The sequence below is a fragment of the Hylobates moloch genome, unplaced genomic scaffold, assembly GCF_009828535.3.
Source record: "Hylobates moloch isolate HMO894 unplaced genomic scaffold, HMol_V3 SCAFFOLD_1, whole genome shotgun sequence".
NCBI classification, from domain to species: domain Eukaryota; kingdom Metazoa; phylum Chordata; class Mammalia; order Primates; family Hylobatidae; genus Hylobates; species Hylobates moloch.
In genome coordinates, this window is record NW_026652276.1 from 214,929,044 (window position 1) to 214,943,562 (window position 14,519).

Sequence of the window (14,519 nt, forward strand, 5' to 3'; positions counted from 1 at the left end):
AACCAGATGCAATTTTCTCTCTGCAGAGCTGTGCAGTGTGTAGTGTGTTCGCTTGGCTCAGAACTGGCCTCTTATCCTGTGGTAGCCTAAGGGAATGACTATCCATTTCTACTTTGGCTCTTATTTTTGTTTTGCTCATCAGAATGGGCCTTCCATGAATCTCCTTTGTTCTTTCTATATAGTTTGATATTTGGAATAATTCTTCCATTTCAGATGCTCACATCCTTCCTGGAGCTTTAGTTTCTTACCCTGAAACAGAATAATGTTCCAGGTGAATGAACTATTTGGAAGACATTAAGTTAAAGGCATTGTGAAAATATAATGAAAAAAATGGTTATAAAACTCTGTGATTTGTCCTTAACTTGAAGATAAAATTCAACAAACATTATCAGCAGTCTACTGGGAGTAAAGAAGAGCTATACACTGAGAGATACCAGGAAGAAGTAGTTATTGTTTTTGTTATCACAGATCTCAATCTACTAGGAATGCTGTGGGCAAATACAGTGCAAGATGAAATGTGCCAAGTCCGTAGGAGAGAGGCAGAGTGTTACCAGGGCTCGACGGATGGCCCTTAGCTTTGTTGCAGGCATAGTGCAAGTTGCCACATCTCCCATTTGGTCCTCGCGACAACTCCCTAAGTTGTGTATTTGAGGAAAATGAGACTTAGAGTTGTTAAGAAATTTGTTCTAGAGGTAATAAAAAGTGGAAGAATAAATTGTATTCCTCTGGGAAGCAGCAGGAAAAAGTGTGGTTTCATAGAGATGAAAACGTCTCTTAAGCAGCAGAGTTTGGTTTTTACTCTTTTTTGGGAGGCTCATAATATATTCTCAAGTGAATGTTGAGACATCTAAGACATTAAGCTGGGCAGTGAATGGAACAGGTATATCTTTTCTTCCCCAAAGAGTTACTGTTTGTAGTTAGGGTAATATAAGATATTTCGGAAGAAGCATTCTAAGAAACACTAAGAAGTTATATTGTCCATAGTCTTATGACCAGTGGTTGGGGGAAGGTGTAACACATGATCATTTAAATAACAAATGGTACCACATAAAAGAAAGTAGGTCTCTGCCTCCTATACCCAAATATAAAACATCCCCTCTGTGAAAGTTAATTATACAAGTTGGGTCATTCTTGTCATCCCCAACTAAATCAAACTCAAGAGGCCAGAGGTAAAATCACTCTGTGTACATTACACCTGCTCCAAGAATTAAATTTTCCACAAGCCCAGCTGCTGAAATGGCCTGTTGTAACTCCAAGACCAGTTTTACCTAGTAGCTGCTGAAACGACCTGCTGTGACTCTAAGATTGCTTTTATCTACCACCATCACTCCCAGTCAGAGCTTGACAGCTACCAGAAGCTCCTCTAGGGCCAATGAGCTTTCTTTTAAAACAATATGTAGTGTTTGTCTTTCTCATAAGACTCCTAACCTTCTCTTTGTTCTTTGGACATGTCACAAACCACCCATTCTCTATGTATGCCCCAAATTGCAATTCTTATTTTCCAAATAAAATATTTTAAATTTACATGTTCATCTCTATATTTTTGTCTCACTTCAACACCTCCATATTCAGGAAGCATTTTTTAAATATAAATATATTACCAATTATGTGACTAGACCATAGAACAGCACATATAATTAAGACACCTTCCCCCGATCTTCCAGTTCCCTCATTTTTATCCCTTTTTTCCTTCCTGATAATTTCTTCCACTTCTCTCCAACCCAGTTCTTAATAAATCCCTTTTATCTGCTCTTCTTCTTCTGTGAAAGTAGGCAAAAGAGAGAGAGCAGTGAAAAGGCAGGGAATGATTGCTCCATTATTGAGATGTAAAAGGATTCATTGGTTGGATGTTGTGCCTCAGAGCATAGGCTTTATTTCCACAGCTGGCTATACACATGTGTATGCATGCATAGGACCTAATCTGACTAATGTGCATTATGTCCCCATCCTTTGCAATCAGAAGGAACAATATCAGTGAGCATGGTGGTTTTCAAAATCAATCAATTTTGCTATTAATAGTTCAAACCTAAAATTTCTGGGGTCCGTGAAAAGAAGTAGTTACTACTTGGAGGCAGAAGAACTATTGCTTCTGAAATAAGAAGCAAAATGAAGAGAGCTTTCCAAACGTGTTTCTTAGATAAGGCCCATCTTTATGTAGAAACATAGCAAAAGAACTTAAAACTAGAATATAGATGGTTTGGAAGTTGGGAAAGAACAAGTAAATACATGAATTGCTAATAGTGGCAGAAGCCAAGTACTGTTGGGAAAAGAGTAGTAGCTTTGGAAAATGGGACTCAGGAAAAGAGTGATCAAAAATAGTTACCATGAAATTTTAGTTTGGCATAATGACTTAGTTCAAGAAGAAAGGACATCTCTATTCCAAGAAAGTTCAAATCAAATATTAATAAGATGGTAGTTACTTTAGCATGTGAAGATCACCCTCTGTTCCAAAAACCAGTAGGCTTCATAAATAAATAATTTATTTCTTAAACACGTATTTAGTGCCTACAGTGTACAAAGCACTGGAGTAAGGAAAGATTAGTTTGTATAGGTTTGCGAATAATTCAAGGCAATAAATAAAATGTAGGGACAGTAGTACAGAGAAATTATGAAGAATAGGGGTAGAATTAGCTAGCATTAAAGCTCCAGCTTGGAACTGGAGTATTATGGTGTCGACACTCAAATGTGACCCCAGTGTTAGGCTTGATAGCAGCATATCCCTTAGGCATTTAAGGACAGGAAAGAAGTTAGATGAAGGGGCTCCTGTCACTGTCCCCATTGACTTTGTAGGCCTCGTGAATTCTTAATATCACAGACCTAATGAGCATTCCTATTTTTATTTTTGTTTAAGTATTTAGTTTTGTCCAGGCAACAATATCAAAGGATTTCAGAGTTGTCTTAAGACCTAGTAACATATTGCTATAGGAGTTAGAAAGGTACTATTAATAGTTTTCTAAATAGGAAAAGTGAAGATTAAAAATTAAATATTTTGGGGCTGGGCAAGGTTCCTCACGCCTGTAATCCCAGCACTTTGGGAAGCTGAGGTGAGAAAATCATTTGAGCCCAAGAGTTTGAGACTAGCCTAGGCAACATAGCGAGACCCTTTCTGTACAAAAGAACTAAAAAATTAGCCAGGCATGGTGGTGCTCACCTGTAATCCCAGCTATTTGGGAGATGAGGTGGGAGGATTGCTGTCTTAGAAAGAAAGAAAGAAAGAGAGAAAGAAAAGGAAGGGAGGAAGGGAGAAAAGAGATGGAAGGAGGGAAGGAATGAAGGAAGGAGAGAAAGAAAGGGAAATGGGGAGGGAGAGAGGAAGGAAGAAGAAAGGAAAGAACTTATTTTATCACAAGTTAGAGTAGAAAACTGTGTGGTGTCTTTCACCTCCTTACAAATAGGAAGAGGATTCGGAAATCATTATTATACCAAAATTTGATGTTCTAAAATGTTTTCAATGAGAAAATCTCATAGGATCATTCTTCACTGTCTTTTTCTATCTTCTAGAAAGTTTGAATTCACAGTGTGAACCTTTCCTTTCCTGCCGAGATAACCGTCTTTCCCTTTTCAATTTCTCACTTTCCTGACAGCTGATACCAGTCTAAGCTAATATTGTAACAAATTTAGATAATATTGCAGATGCACAAGGACATCCTCATATGAATCAATTAAAGAAGTCACAGTAAGTTGCCATTGAAAGTGTGGCAGCTGCATCCTTGAAAGCAGATGCTCTTCTGGGTCTGAATGAGTCCAATTTTAACTAATTTTAAGACCTAAACAGATTTCAGTCTGGTGAATATTAGGATGTGGAACCACTTGAGACATCCTAATGTCCTAGTCTGATTACTTCTCCATGACAGTTTGTATGTTGGCTTTCCTTGAGAGATGCTGGGTACTTAATGCCAGGCATTTTTATGTCAAACGTAAAGAGAGACCCCAAGTCATGGCTGCAGCAAAGTGCACTGACAGCTCATGAAATTAAAGTGGCTTCTAACAGCAGCATGATTTATAGGGAAAGAACTTGGGGTATAGGGATTCACCAGAATTGCTTTAAACTATATTTCTGTTAGATTCCTGAATCCCCAGAAACCAGCTACAGTGAACTACTTCCCCATCCCTACTGTCTCTCTAGATTATACTCAGAAAGCTAAGGAGAAAGTTAGAGTTGTAAATGGCAAGTTGCTTCTTTTTTCTGATCTTTCTTTAACAATCTGTTATTGTGTTCTTTGTCATATTGCATTGGTCAGTTTAATTAAAAAGGCATTGACTGAGCTTCTGTAATGCCTCTAGTTATTCTGCTGGTCTTGAACGGGGGAAAATATATATAATACATAATTCTTTCACTGAAGGAATTAATGATCCGGAAGGGAGACATAGTTAATGGAATATAACTTCTATTCTAGAATTGAGAGGGGTGGGGGAACATCCGGAAGAGCCACTGACCCTTCCTGGGGAATCAGTAAAGACTTTGAGCCAGAGAAGGCATGAATACTTTTGAAAGGGGAGTAAGAGCCATCAAAGGTGTAGAATCATGAGACAGCATGATATGTTTAAGAAATTCGCTTTAAAATGGTGGTAAATCAAAGGGCCCAGGGTTGGAGAGGGGATACGCTGAAGAGAAAAAAGAAAGTGGAAAGAGATGGAGAAAAGCTGGAGGGCTGGACAGAAATAAAAAATCTTGGAAAGCCTTGCTGAGGAGCTTAGACTTGATCATACAAGCAGTGGGAAACACCGATGTTATTTATACAAGAAATTAACATAGTCAAATTTGTGTTTTGGGTAAATAACTTATCTAACTCATATTTAATTAGATAAAAGGGGGCCGGTTAAGAAGCAGAGACACCATGCAGGAAACTATTGCAGTAGTCCATGGAAGAGATGGGGTCCAAACCAAGAAAGTGGCAGTAGATATAGAAAAGAAAAAATAAATATTAAGAAAATATTTGTAAATAAAATTGGTACAAATTAGTCTTTGCTAGAGAGAGTCAAAAATTACACTCATGTTTGCAACTTGGATTCCCAGATTGATGTATCACCTATAAAAAGAGAATTCAGGATAGAGAACAGATGCTAAAGAAAGATAATGAGTTTAGTTTTAAACGCATTGCATTTGAGATGCCTATGGGATATATAGGTAGCAATATCTTACAAATCATTAATCAGATAAGGTTTAGGAGTCATCATTTCATGGATAGTAGCGTAAACAATGAAAAGGGATGAGCTCACTCAGAACATTATGGCAAGTAAGGAAGACCACTAGAGGAAAAAGTCCCCAGAAACACCGGCATTATGGATGGACTAAAGGAGGGGGATTCAGTGAAGGAAACTATGGAAGAAATGCCAGAGAGAGAAAACAATACCCAGAAGAGTTTGCCATATAAGCCAAAAGAAGATGATTTCAAGAAGTAAAGGGCCAGTGAATTCAGAGATAGCAGAGAGTCTGCATGAGATGAGGACTGAAGAACAGCCAGTAGATTTGGCAATTATAGTCTCATCGATGGCTATTACCAGAAAAGTTTTGAATAAAAAGGTGAGGGCAGAGTCAGATTGTGGCACCCTGAAGAGTTAATAGGAGGTGGGACTGAAGAAAGTCAGTGTTGAGATTCTTTTGAAGTCTTTGTTGAGGACTAATAGGGAACAGGTAGGACAAAGGGCCTGAGGAGAACAGCGTGAATTTGGAAAAGTTGCTGAGAAAGGGAAGGAGCTAGCCAAGCACCAGGGAAAGGATTGACAAGTGGTACTGAAAGCTTTTTTTGAAATTAAAATCCAGAACATTTTAGTGGCAACAATCTATACATTTTTGTCTTTTTAAATTAATATATTATAGCTGTACATATTTGGGGGGTACATGTGATATTTTGATAAATGTATACAACGTGTAATGATCAAATGAGGGTAACTGGGATATCCGTCACCTCAAACATTTATCTTTTCTTTATGTTGAGAACATTACAATTCTCTTCCATCTATGATGAAGTATACAAGAAATTATTGTTAAGTATAATTACCCTATGGTACTATCAAATACTAGAACGTATTTCTTCTAAGTGTATTTTTGTGCCCATTAACTAACTTTCCCCTCCCTCCCACCCCCTTTTATTTCTCAGCCTGTGGTGATCACCATTCAGCCTCCATGAAATTTCCTGTTCAGGTCCCACATTTGAGTGAGAATGTGTGATATTTGTCTTTCTGTGCTAGCTTATTTCACTTAACATGATGACCTTCAGTTCCATCCATGTTGCTCGAATGACAGGATTTTATTCTTTTTGTTTGTTTGTTTTTGAAATGGAGTCTCACTCTGTAGCCCAGCCTGGAGTACAGTGGCGCAATCTCAGCTCACTGCAACCTCTGCCTCCCAGGTCCCGGTTCAAGCAATTCTCCTACCTTAGCCTCCCGAGTAGCTAGGATTACAGGCACGTGCCACCATGCCCAGCTAATTTTTGTATTTGTAGTAGAGACAGAGTTTCACCATGTTGGCCAGGCTGGTCTTGAACTCCTGACCTCGTGATCCACCCACCTCGGTCTCCTGAAGCTCTGGGATTACAGGCATGAGCCACCATGCCTCACCAGGATTTTATTCTTTTTATGGGTGAATAATATTCCATTGTGTATATCTACCACATTTTCTTCCTCCATTCATTAATTGGTGCATATTTAGGCTGGTTCCCTATTTTGGCTATGGTGAATAGTGCTGCAACAAATATGGGAGTGCAGATATCTCCTTGATATACTGATTTCCTCTATCTTGGATATACCCAGCAGTGAGATTGCTGGCTCATATAGTAGTACTATTTTTAGTTTTTCAGGAAACTGCATGCTGTTTTCCATAATGGTTGTACTAATTTACATTCCCACCAACAATGTATGAGCATTCTTCCTTCTCCACATCCTCACCAGCATTTGTTTTGTCTTTTTTATAATACTCATTCTCACCGGTGTGAGATGATGCCCCATTGTGGTTTTTATTTGCAGTTCCCTAATGATTAGTGATGTTAAGCATTTTTTTCATATACCTGTTGGCCATTTGTATGTCTTCTTTTGAGAAATGTCTATTCAGGTCTTTTGCCCATTTTTATAATCAGATTATTTATTTTTTTTTGTTTTTGTTTTTTGTTTTTGCTATTGAGTTGTTTGAGTCCCTTATATATTCTGGTTATTAATCCCTTGCCAGGTATATAGTTTGAAAATAATTTGTTTCATTATATACGTTGTCTCTTCACTTTGTTGATTGTTTCCTTTGCTTTGTAGAAGCTTTTTGGCTTGGCGTAATCCCATTTGTTTATTTTTGCTTTTGTTGCCTGTGCTTTTGAGGTCTTACCCAAAAATCTTTGCCCATATCAATGTGCTGTAGCATTTCCCCAATGCTTTTTTCTAGTAGTTTCATAGTTTTTAGGTCTTACATTTAAATCTGTAATCCATTTTCAGTTGATTTTTTTAATAAATTAAAAAATCAGCATCTAGTTTCATTCTTCGGCATACAGATAGCCAGTTTTCCCAATGCCATTTGTTAAAGAAACTGTCCTTTCCCCAATGTGTGTTCTTGGTGCCTTTGTCAAAATGAATTGGCTGTTAAGTGTGTGAGTTTATTTCTGGGTCTCTATTCTGTTGCACTGGTCCATGTGTCTGTTTTTTATGCCAATACCATGCTGTTTGAGTTACTATAGCTTTGTAGTACAATTTGAAATCAAAGTAGTGTGGTGCCTTCAGCTTTCTTGTTTTTGCTCAGGATTTCTTTAACTATTCTGAGTCGTTTGTGGTTCCATTTGAATTTTAGGATTCTTTTTTCTATTTCTGTGAAGAATGTCATTGGTATTTTGATAGGGATTGCATTGAATCTGTAGGTTGCTTTTGGTACTGTAGACATTTCAATAATATTAATTATTATTTCAATCCAGGAGTGTGGATGTCTTTCCATTTTGTGTGTGTGTCTTCAATTTCTTTCATCAGTGTTTTATAATTTTCCTTGTAGATGTCTTTTACTTTGATTAAATTTATTCCTAGGTTTTTCTTATTGTAAATTGGATTTTTTTTCTTGATTTCTTTGGTGGATTGATTGCTGTTAGCATCTAGAAATGCTACTGGATTTTTGTTTTGTTTTGTTTTGTTTTGTTTGATACAGGATCTAGTGCTGTTGCCTAGGCTGGAATGCAGTGATGCAATCTCGGCTCACTGCATCCTCTGCCTCCCAGGCTGAAGTGATCCTCCCACCTCAGCCTCCTGAGTAGCTGAGATTACAGGCACCTGCCACCACGCCTGGATAATTTTTGTATTTTTAGTAAAGACAGGGTTTCACTATGTTGGCCAGGTTGGTCTCTAACGCCTGGTCTCAAGTGATCTGCCCACCTCGCGCTCCCAAAGTGCTGGGATTACAGGCATGGGCCGCCATGCCTGGCCTGATTTTTGTATGTGGATTTTGTATCCTGCAACTGTACTAAATTCATTTACCAGTCCTAAGAGTTTTGGGGTGGAGTCTTTAGGATTTTCTAAATATAAGATCATGTCATCTGCAAACAAGGATAATTTTATTTCTTCCTTTCTAGCTTGGATGCCGTTTCTTTCTTTATCTTACTTAATTGCTCGGGCTAGGATTCCAGTACTATGTTGAATAAAAGTGGTGAAAGTGGGCATCCTTGTCTTATTCCAGAACTTAGTGTAAGGCTTTCCATTTTTCCCCATTCAGTATATTAGCTATGGGCCTGTCATAGATGGCCTTTATCATGTCGAGTTATGTTCCTTCTATACCCAGTTTCTTGAGAGTTTTGATCATGAAGGGATGTTGAATTTTATCAAGAACTTTTTCTGGCATCTATTGAAATGATCATATGATTTTTGTCCTTTATTCTGTTGATGTGATGTATCACATTTATTGATTTGCGTATGTCGAACCATCTTTTCATCCCTGGGATGAATCCCACTTGATCACAGTGAATGATATTTTTAATGTGTTGTCAAATTCTATTTGCTAGCACTTTGTTGAGGATTTTTGCATTTATATTCATCACGGATATCGGCCTGTAGTTTTCTTTTTTATTGTTTCGCTTTGTCTAGTTTTGGTATCAGCGAACAATATGTTCTTTTGTTTTCCTGTCAAATGATGAGTTGTAGAATTGACTCAATGTTACATGAGTTTTAGGACAATTATAGTGAAAGAAAAGTATTCAAGGGAGTTGAGGTTTATGGTCAAAGAGTAGCTCAGGGAACCAACCATGCAATCCATGCTGAGGGTCCTAAGAGGGACTTTTTCTACCAAGAGAAAATGAGGGGATTACAGCATTAAAGTTATAATGGAAATGAGGGTGGGAGAGAGTTGAAAGAAGAAAAGTTTTTGATCTGAGAATATGATATTAGAATTTAAAATTTCAGAGGCTGAAAACAGGATTTAACTTGGCAGCAAATTATTAATATATATTTTTAATTTGCAGTGATTTAAAGAGGTGTTTGTTTTTCTAATATAGCAAAAAGTCTGAAGTCAAGCAGTTGCTTCTTTTGGCCAATGGTCCAACAGTACTTAGTCCAGCACCTCTCTGATTCTTGGTCTTTTTCTCTTAATAGCAAGATGATGCAACTTCAGATACCTCAATCAAATCAGAAAAGGGGGGAAAGTGGTAGCAAGTGGTGGCCCCAGCCTCAATTCTCCTTTTATCAGGAAAAACAAAAGACTTCCCAAAAGCCACAAAAGATTCTACTTAGGGGGTCGGTGGACAGACTGTGATACACGGCCACCTCTAGCAACAAATAGGGCTGAGAATACAAATATTTAGCCTTCCAGAGTCTGTAGTGGAGTGAGCAAGGGAGAGAATGGAACTGGAAGTAACTGTTGGTTTGCCAAAAAGGCAGTGTCTGCTCCAAAAACCAATGTTCAGCTTCCTTTCATCGAACAGTGTTTATGTAGTACAGAAAGCCACAATCATCGTGCCACAAACAGCTAACTAGGTGACTTAAAGATGCATGCTTTATGATGTTCCCCTCCCTGTGTCCATGTGTTCTCATTGTTCAACTCCCACTTATGAGTGAGAACATGCGGTGTTTGGTTTTATGTTGCTGTGTTAGTTTGCTGAGGATGATGGTTTCCAGCTTCATCGATGTCCCTGCAAAGGACATGAACTCATTCTTTTTTATGGCTGCATATTATTCTGTGGTGTATATGCACCATGCCTGTCGGGGGGAGGAGGGCAAGGGGAGGAAGAGCATTAAGACAAGTACCTAATGCGTGTGAGGCTTAAAATCTAGATGATGGGCTGATAGGTGCAGCAAACCACAATGGCACATGAATAACTATGAAACAAACCTGCACATTCAGCACATGTATCCCAGAACTTAAAGTAAGCTAAAATAAAAATAAAAGATGGCATGCTTTAAGCAGTGGTCACAGGAGGAACAGAGATACTAAGAATGATCTGATGTCATCCATCCCTAGTATTAGAAAAACAGCTCAAAGTGCATGTCTTCATAAAGCGATCAAGCACTTACATATTTAAAGCCCAATACACGTGGGCTTTGCTGATATGAAGGGTAATACTATAGATAAATATACAACAATGTAGCCTTTAAAAGGATATGTACAAGGTTCTGTGTGTGTGTGTGTATGTGTGTGTGTGTGTGTTTCTAGTAATCTCATACATTAACTGTAACCTCCCAAGCATATTGTGTTAGCATTGCTTTTTTATAGATTTTCATTTGATATTGAAGAGCTAGTTAATTGCTTTTGTGGTGTCTTAGATTGCCATGCTTAGTATTTGTTTGCTCAGTATATTCTTTCTTGTTAAGAAAACTTTGTAAGTTTCAGTAAGCCCTGAGGAGTTCACAAGCCAACTTTCTAGTAGAGCTCTGGGCATAATTTTTCATGTTGCTTTAATAAAATGTTATCTTTTTGCCATAGATTATGGCCAAGTGAAATGTACAGTGTTCTGTTACCTGAAAATACTTTTTACCTCACTCATTCTAAGTTTTACCTCAGCGGCTAATCTTGCCATAGACTTACTCAACTTAGATTTTTTTTAAATTTGTGATTTGACAGTGGTCAATTACCACATGATAAAATAATGTATTTATAAAATAGGAAATGGGAATTTTTTAAGTTTCTTGGCGGGATTTGTCCAGAATGCCTTTGATGGAATTTGGTCTATTAGTATAGCTTTGGACCTCAGACTAGGAGTGAGACTTCAAAGTCCAGTTTCTGCCTCTTCTCATTGATGCATAGATAATTCTCCATGCTACAGTCACTATCACCCAATAGAGGAATTGAAGGGCTGAAAAGCCCTAAAATATTTTGAAATATTATAGTTGTATAGTTGCTTTCCTCTAGCCTGTTCCATGAAAATATTGCAAAAGCAGTGATCTTGTCTTGGCGATCAAACAACATGATTAATGCTAAACGTTAGAGAGGAGATGCAATGTCATACATCTAGGCTCCAGCAGATCAAGTTAGTAAACATCTAGGATGATACCAAGGCTGGCAATAATTTAAAATCTACATTGCTACATTCCCTTCCTCCTCACCCATCAGTTCCCTTGAACAACATTCTTTTTTTTTATGTTTGCCATGTTATTTTAATTTGTTAGAGTCTGGTTCCACAGAGGAGAACTTAGCCTTACATGTTAGAAGCCTGGATTGTCTATCCAAGCCCTTTTCTGGACTTAGCAAAGTTTAAGAATGGATACAGTGCTGAAAGGTCGTAAGTGTAGACACTACACACTACAGCAAGACGTTGGCTCTCTACCCTATAAGGTGAATGACCTTCTGAGTTAGTGATGCCTCACCAATTCCCATGTTCCCTAAGTCCAGAGAGCCTCTTTCTTCCAAAGGACTCTTTGAAAAAGAGAAGGATGTTCAGACAGAAAAGCAAAACATATCAGAAATTGAATAATGATGGATGGAATTATTTTGTAAGTATATTATTGCTGTAATTAAGCTTAAGACCTAACCTGGACAAATCACTTGCTAAAGAATAATAATAATTGCTTATGTTTCCTGCTTATATTAAGTTTTATATGTTGTTATTCTAAGTGTTTTGCCTACATTAATTCATTTAGCCCCATGATATAGATACTATTACCCTCACTTTACAATATAAAATAATAAGGCAAAGAAAATTTAAATAATTAGCTCTTGGTCACATAAAGTAAATGTTGGAGCTGGGACTTAAAGCCAAACTTTGAGGCTCTAGAGAGCTAAGAAAACTTTTGAATGAGATTACCAAATTATTGTTGGTTGGTAATCTTCGAGAAATTGTGAGGACATGGGGATACAATAGTTTAGAGATAAACAAATGTAGTTTTTTATTTTTGTTTAGCATTTTTTTGAAGAAAATTTCTAAGTGGTGCTAAATATTTTAGTAAATTGTTTTGGAAATGAAGGTAGCTTTATCAAATTTTCCATAAAGACCTTCCTAGGGATTTTAGTTGGCCATAAACTATATATGAGTTGAAGTGGAATACAGCACACTACCACTTCCACCTCCCAGAATTTAAGGAGGTGTAAAGCATCATGACATCTAGAAAAAGGGAATTGATCATTCTCTCTAGACTGGTCAACCCCTTCTGTAGTATTTATTCTGTTTTGCCCTGAGTTCTACATTTCAAGGGAAATAGAGAAAAATTGGAATGTTTTGGTAGGTAAATTTTGAGAATTATAAAATAATTTAATTCAATCATTAGAAGAATGGGTGAAGAACTGTGGACATTCCGCCTAGAAAAGGGAAGACTTCAAGGAAGCCAAAAGAGGTATCTTCAATACTTGTAGTACTGACTCATGTGTGAAGGATTACAAAGTTAGGTAAAATTAGAGCCAATGATTAGAAGTTAATGAAGGCAGCTATTGGCTTGATGTAAGATGGTCAAATCTTTCGGAGATGGAACAGGCTGCCTTGAAAGGTATTGAGTTTCCTTTCACCAGCATTTGTGTAAGTGTGCAGCCAGAATGTGGAAAGCCACTTGAAGGTGCACAGAAGATGGAGGCACAGACCAGATGGTTGGGCCACATGACAGTGAAGGCCTCTTCCAACTCTGAGGTTCTGTTTCTGTAGGTTGGTGCAAAAGTAATTATGGTTTTTGCCATTGAAAGTAATACTTTTGCACCAACCTAAATATTATTATATGAATTGATTCAAGATAAGCCACTGCACTTCTATGTGTAATCAAATATAGAAATAGTCTATCATGTCTTGGACTTCTAATGCTGCCAACACTAGTGTTAACCAAACTAGTAAAAACAACAAGATGAACAGCAAAATAATATGTCATTTCAGAAAAATCTGTAGGCATCTAATGAAATGACTGGTGTTTTATCCTTACCTTTCAGTGCTTTCTCCGGCTCAAGACAGCCACACGAACACGGATCTCCCCCCAGTGTCAGAGCAGATCATGCAGACTCTCAGTGAACTTGCCAAATCGTTCCAGGATATGGCTGACCGCTGCTTGCTGGTCTTACATCTGGAAGTGAGGTATGATACAGCCAAGCCCAGGACCTTGCAATTTGAATGCACTGCAGTTCATAAATCACTTGCATATTTCCAGGGAGTATCACCATAATTTCTGGCTCATATTATTGATGTTATCCCTTTTTACACTGAAAGTGATTTTTAGCCGTATTCAGTGATTATTTGAGCACACAGTGTATTGTGAGTGTGGTGATTCAGAGCTGGCGTGATCTATGAAATCAGGTCACCTAGATTGGAATGTCACTATCAACTGGCTAGGTAATCTTAGGTCAGTTAATTAACTTTACAAACCACAGTTTTCTTATTTTAAAAATGGAAATGGTAGTTTCTAACTTACAGAGATTTTATAAATGAAATAATAATTAGCACAATGTCAGCCACAAAGTAAGTGCTCAAAATATGGTAGCTTTGCTATTGTAGTGACTTTATTGTGATTGATATTGTTACTAAAGTGCTCTGCTAGTCAAGAAGGGAGTCACATTTGAAAAAGTAGAGGGAAACAGGCCAAAGAATTACACTAATATATTTTGGTTAACCCAGTATATCCAAAACAGCATTTCAATAGGCAATCAACGGAAGTGATTGAGGTATTCAGCATTTTCTTTTGCACTAAGCTTTTGAAATCTGCACATTTTATACTTACAGCACATCACAATTTGGACTGGCCACATTTTAAGTGCTTGGTAGCTACATGTGCCCAGTACTAGCATACTGGGCAGTTGCCAAGAGTGGCTGGGGCTGACTAGGAATGGGATTTTTTGCTTTAAGATAAAATGGTCAGAAGAAATTTGACAAAATAACAAGAATGATCGGTCTGTACCAAGACCTGGAGGAGGAGTTTCAGACAGAGGGAGGCACACTCACAAAGGTCCTGAGACAAAATCAAGCTTGGTGGTTTTAAGAGCAGAGAGGAGGCTGAAGTGCTTGTAGGCTGATGAACAAGCTGGGTGGGGATGACTGCAAGAATAAGGCGCAGGAGACAGGCTGGAGACCGATCCTGTGGAGTCATGAAGCCTAACGCATTACAGGGTCTTACAGACCAAGTGAATCATTCAGATGTCATAGAAGCCATGGAAGGATTTTAAG

General features: G+C 37.8%; 1 protein-coding gene across 4 annotated transcripts in view; it reads left to right on the plus strand.

Moving 5' to 3' along the window:
• Positions 1 to 14,519, plus strand: part of EXOC4 (exocyst complex component 4) — an 828,468-nt gene that overhangs the window by 738,896 nt on the left and 75,053 nt on the right. For all 4 annotated transcript variants that reach the window (XR_009209424.1, XM_032761776.2, XM_032761777.2 and 1 more), the window contains one exon: positions 13,295 to 13,436. Coding sequence is in view for 3 of the 4 variants with exons in the window: in XM_032761776.2 (XP_032617667.1) it covers positions 13,295 to 13,436 (142 nt within the window). In the remaining variant the exon portion in view is untranslated. The remainder of the gene's footprint in view (positions 1 to 13,294; positions 13,437 to 14,519) is intronic.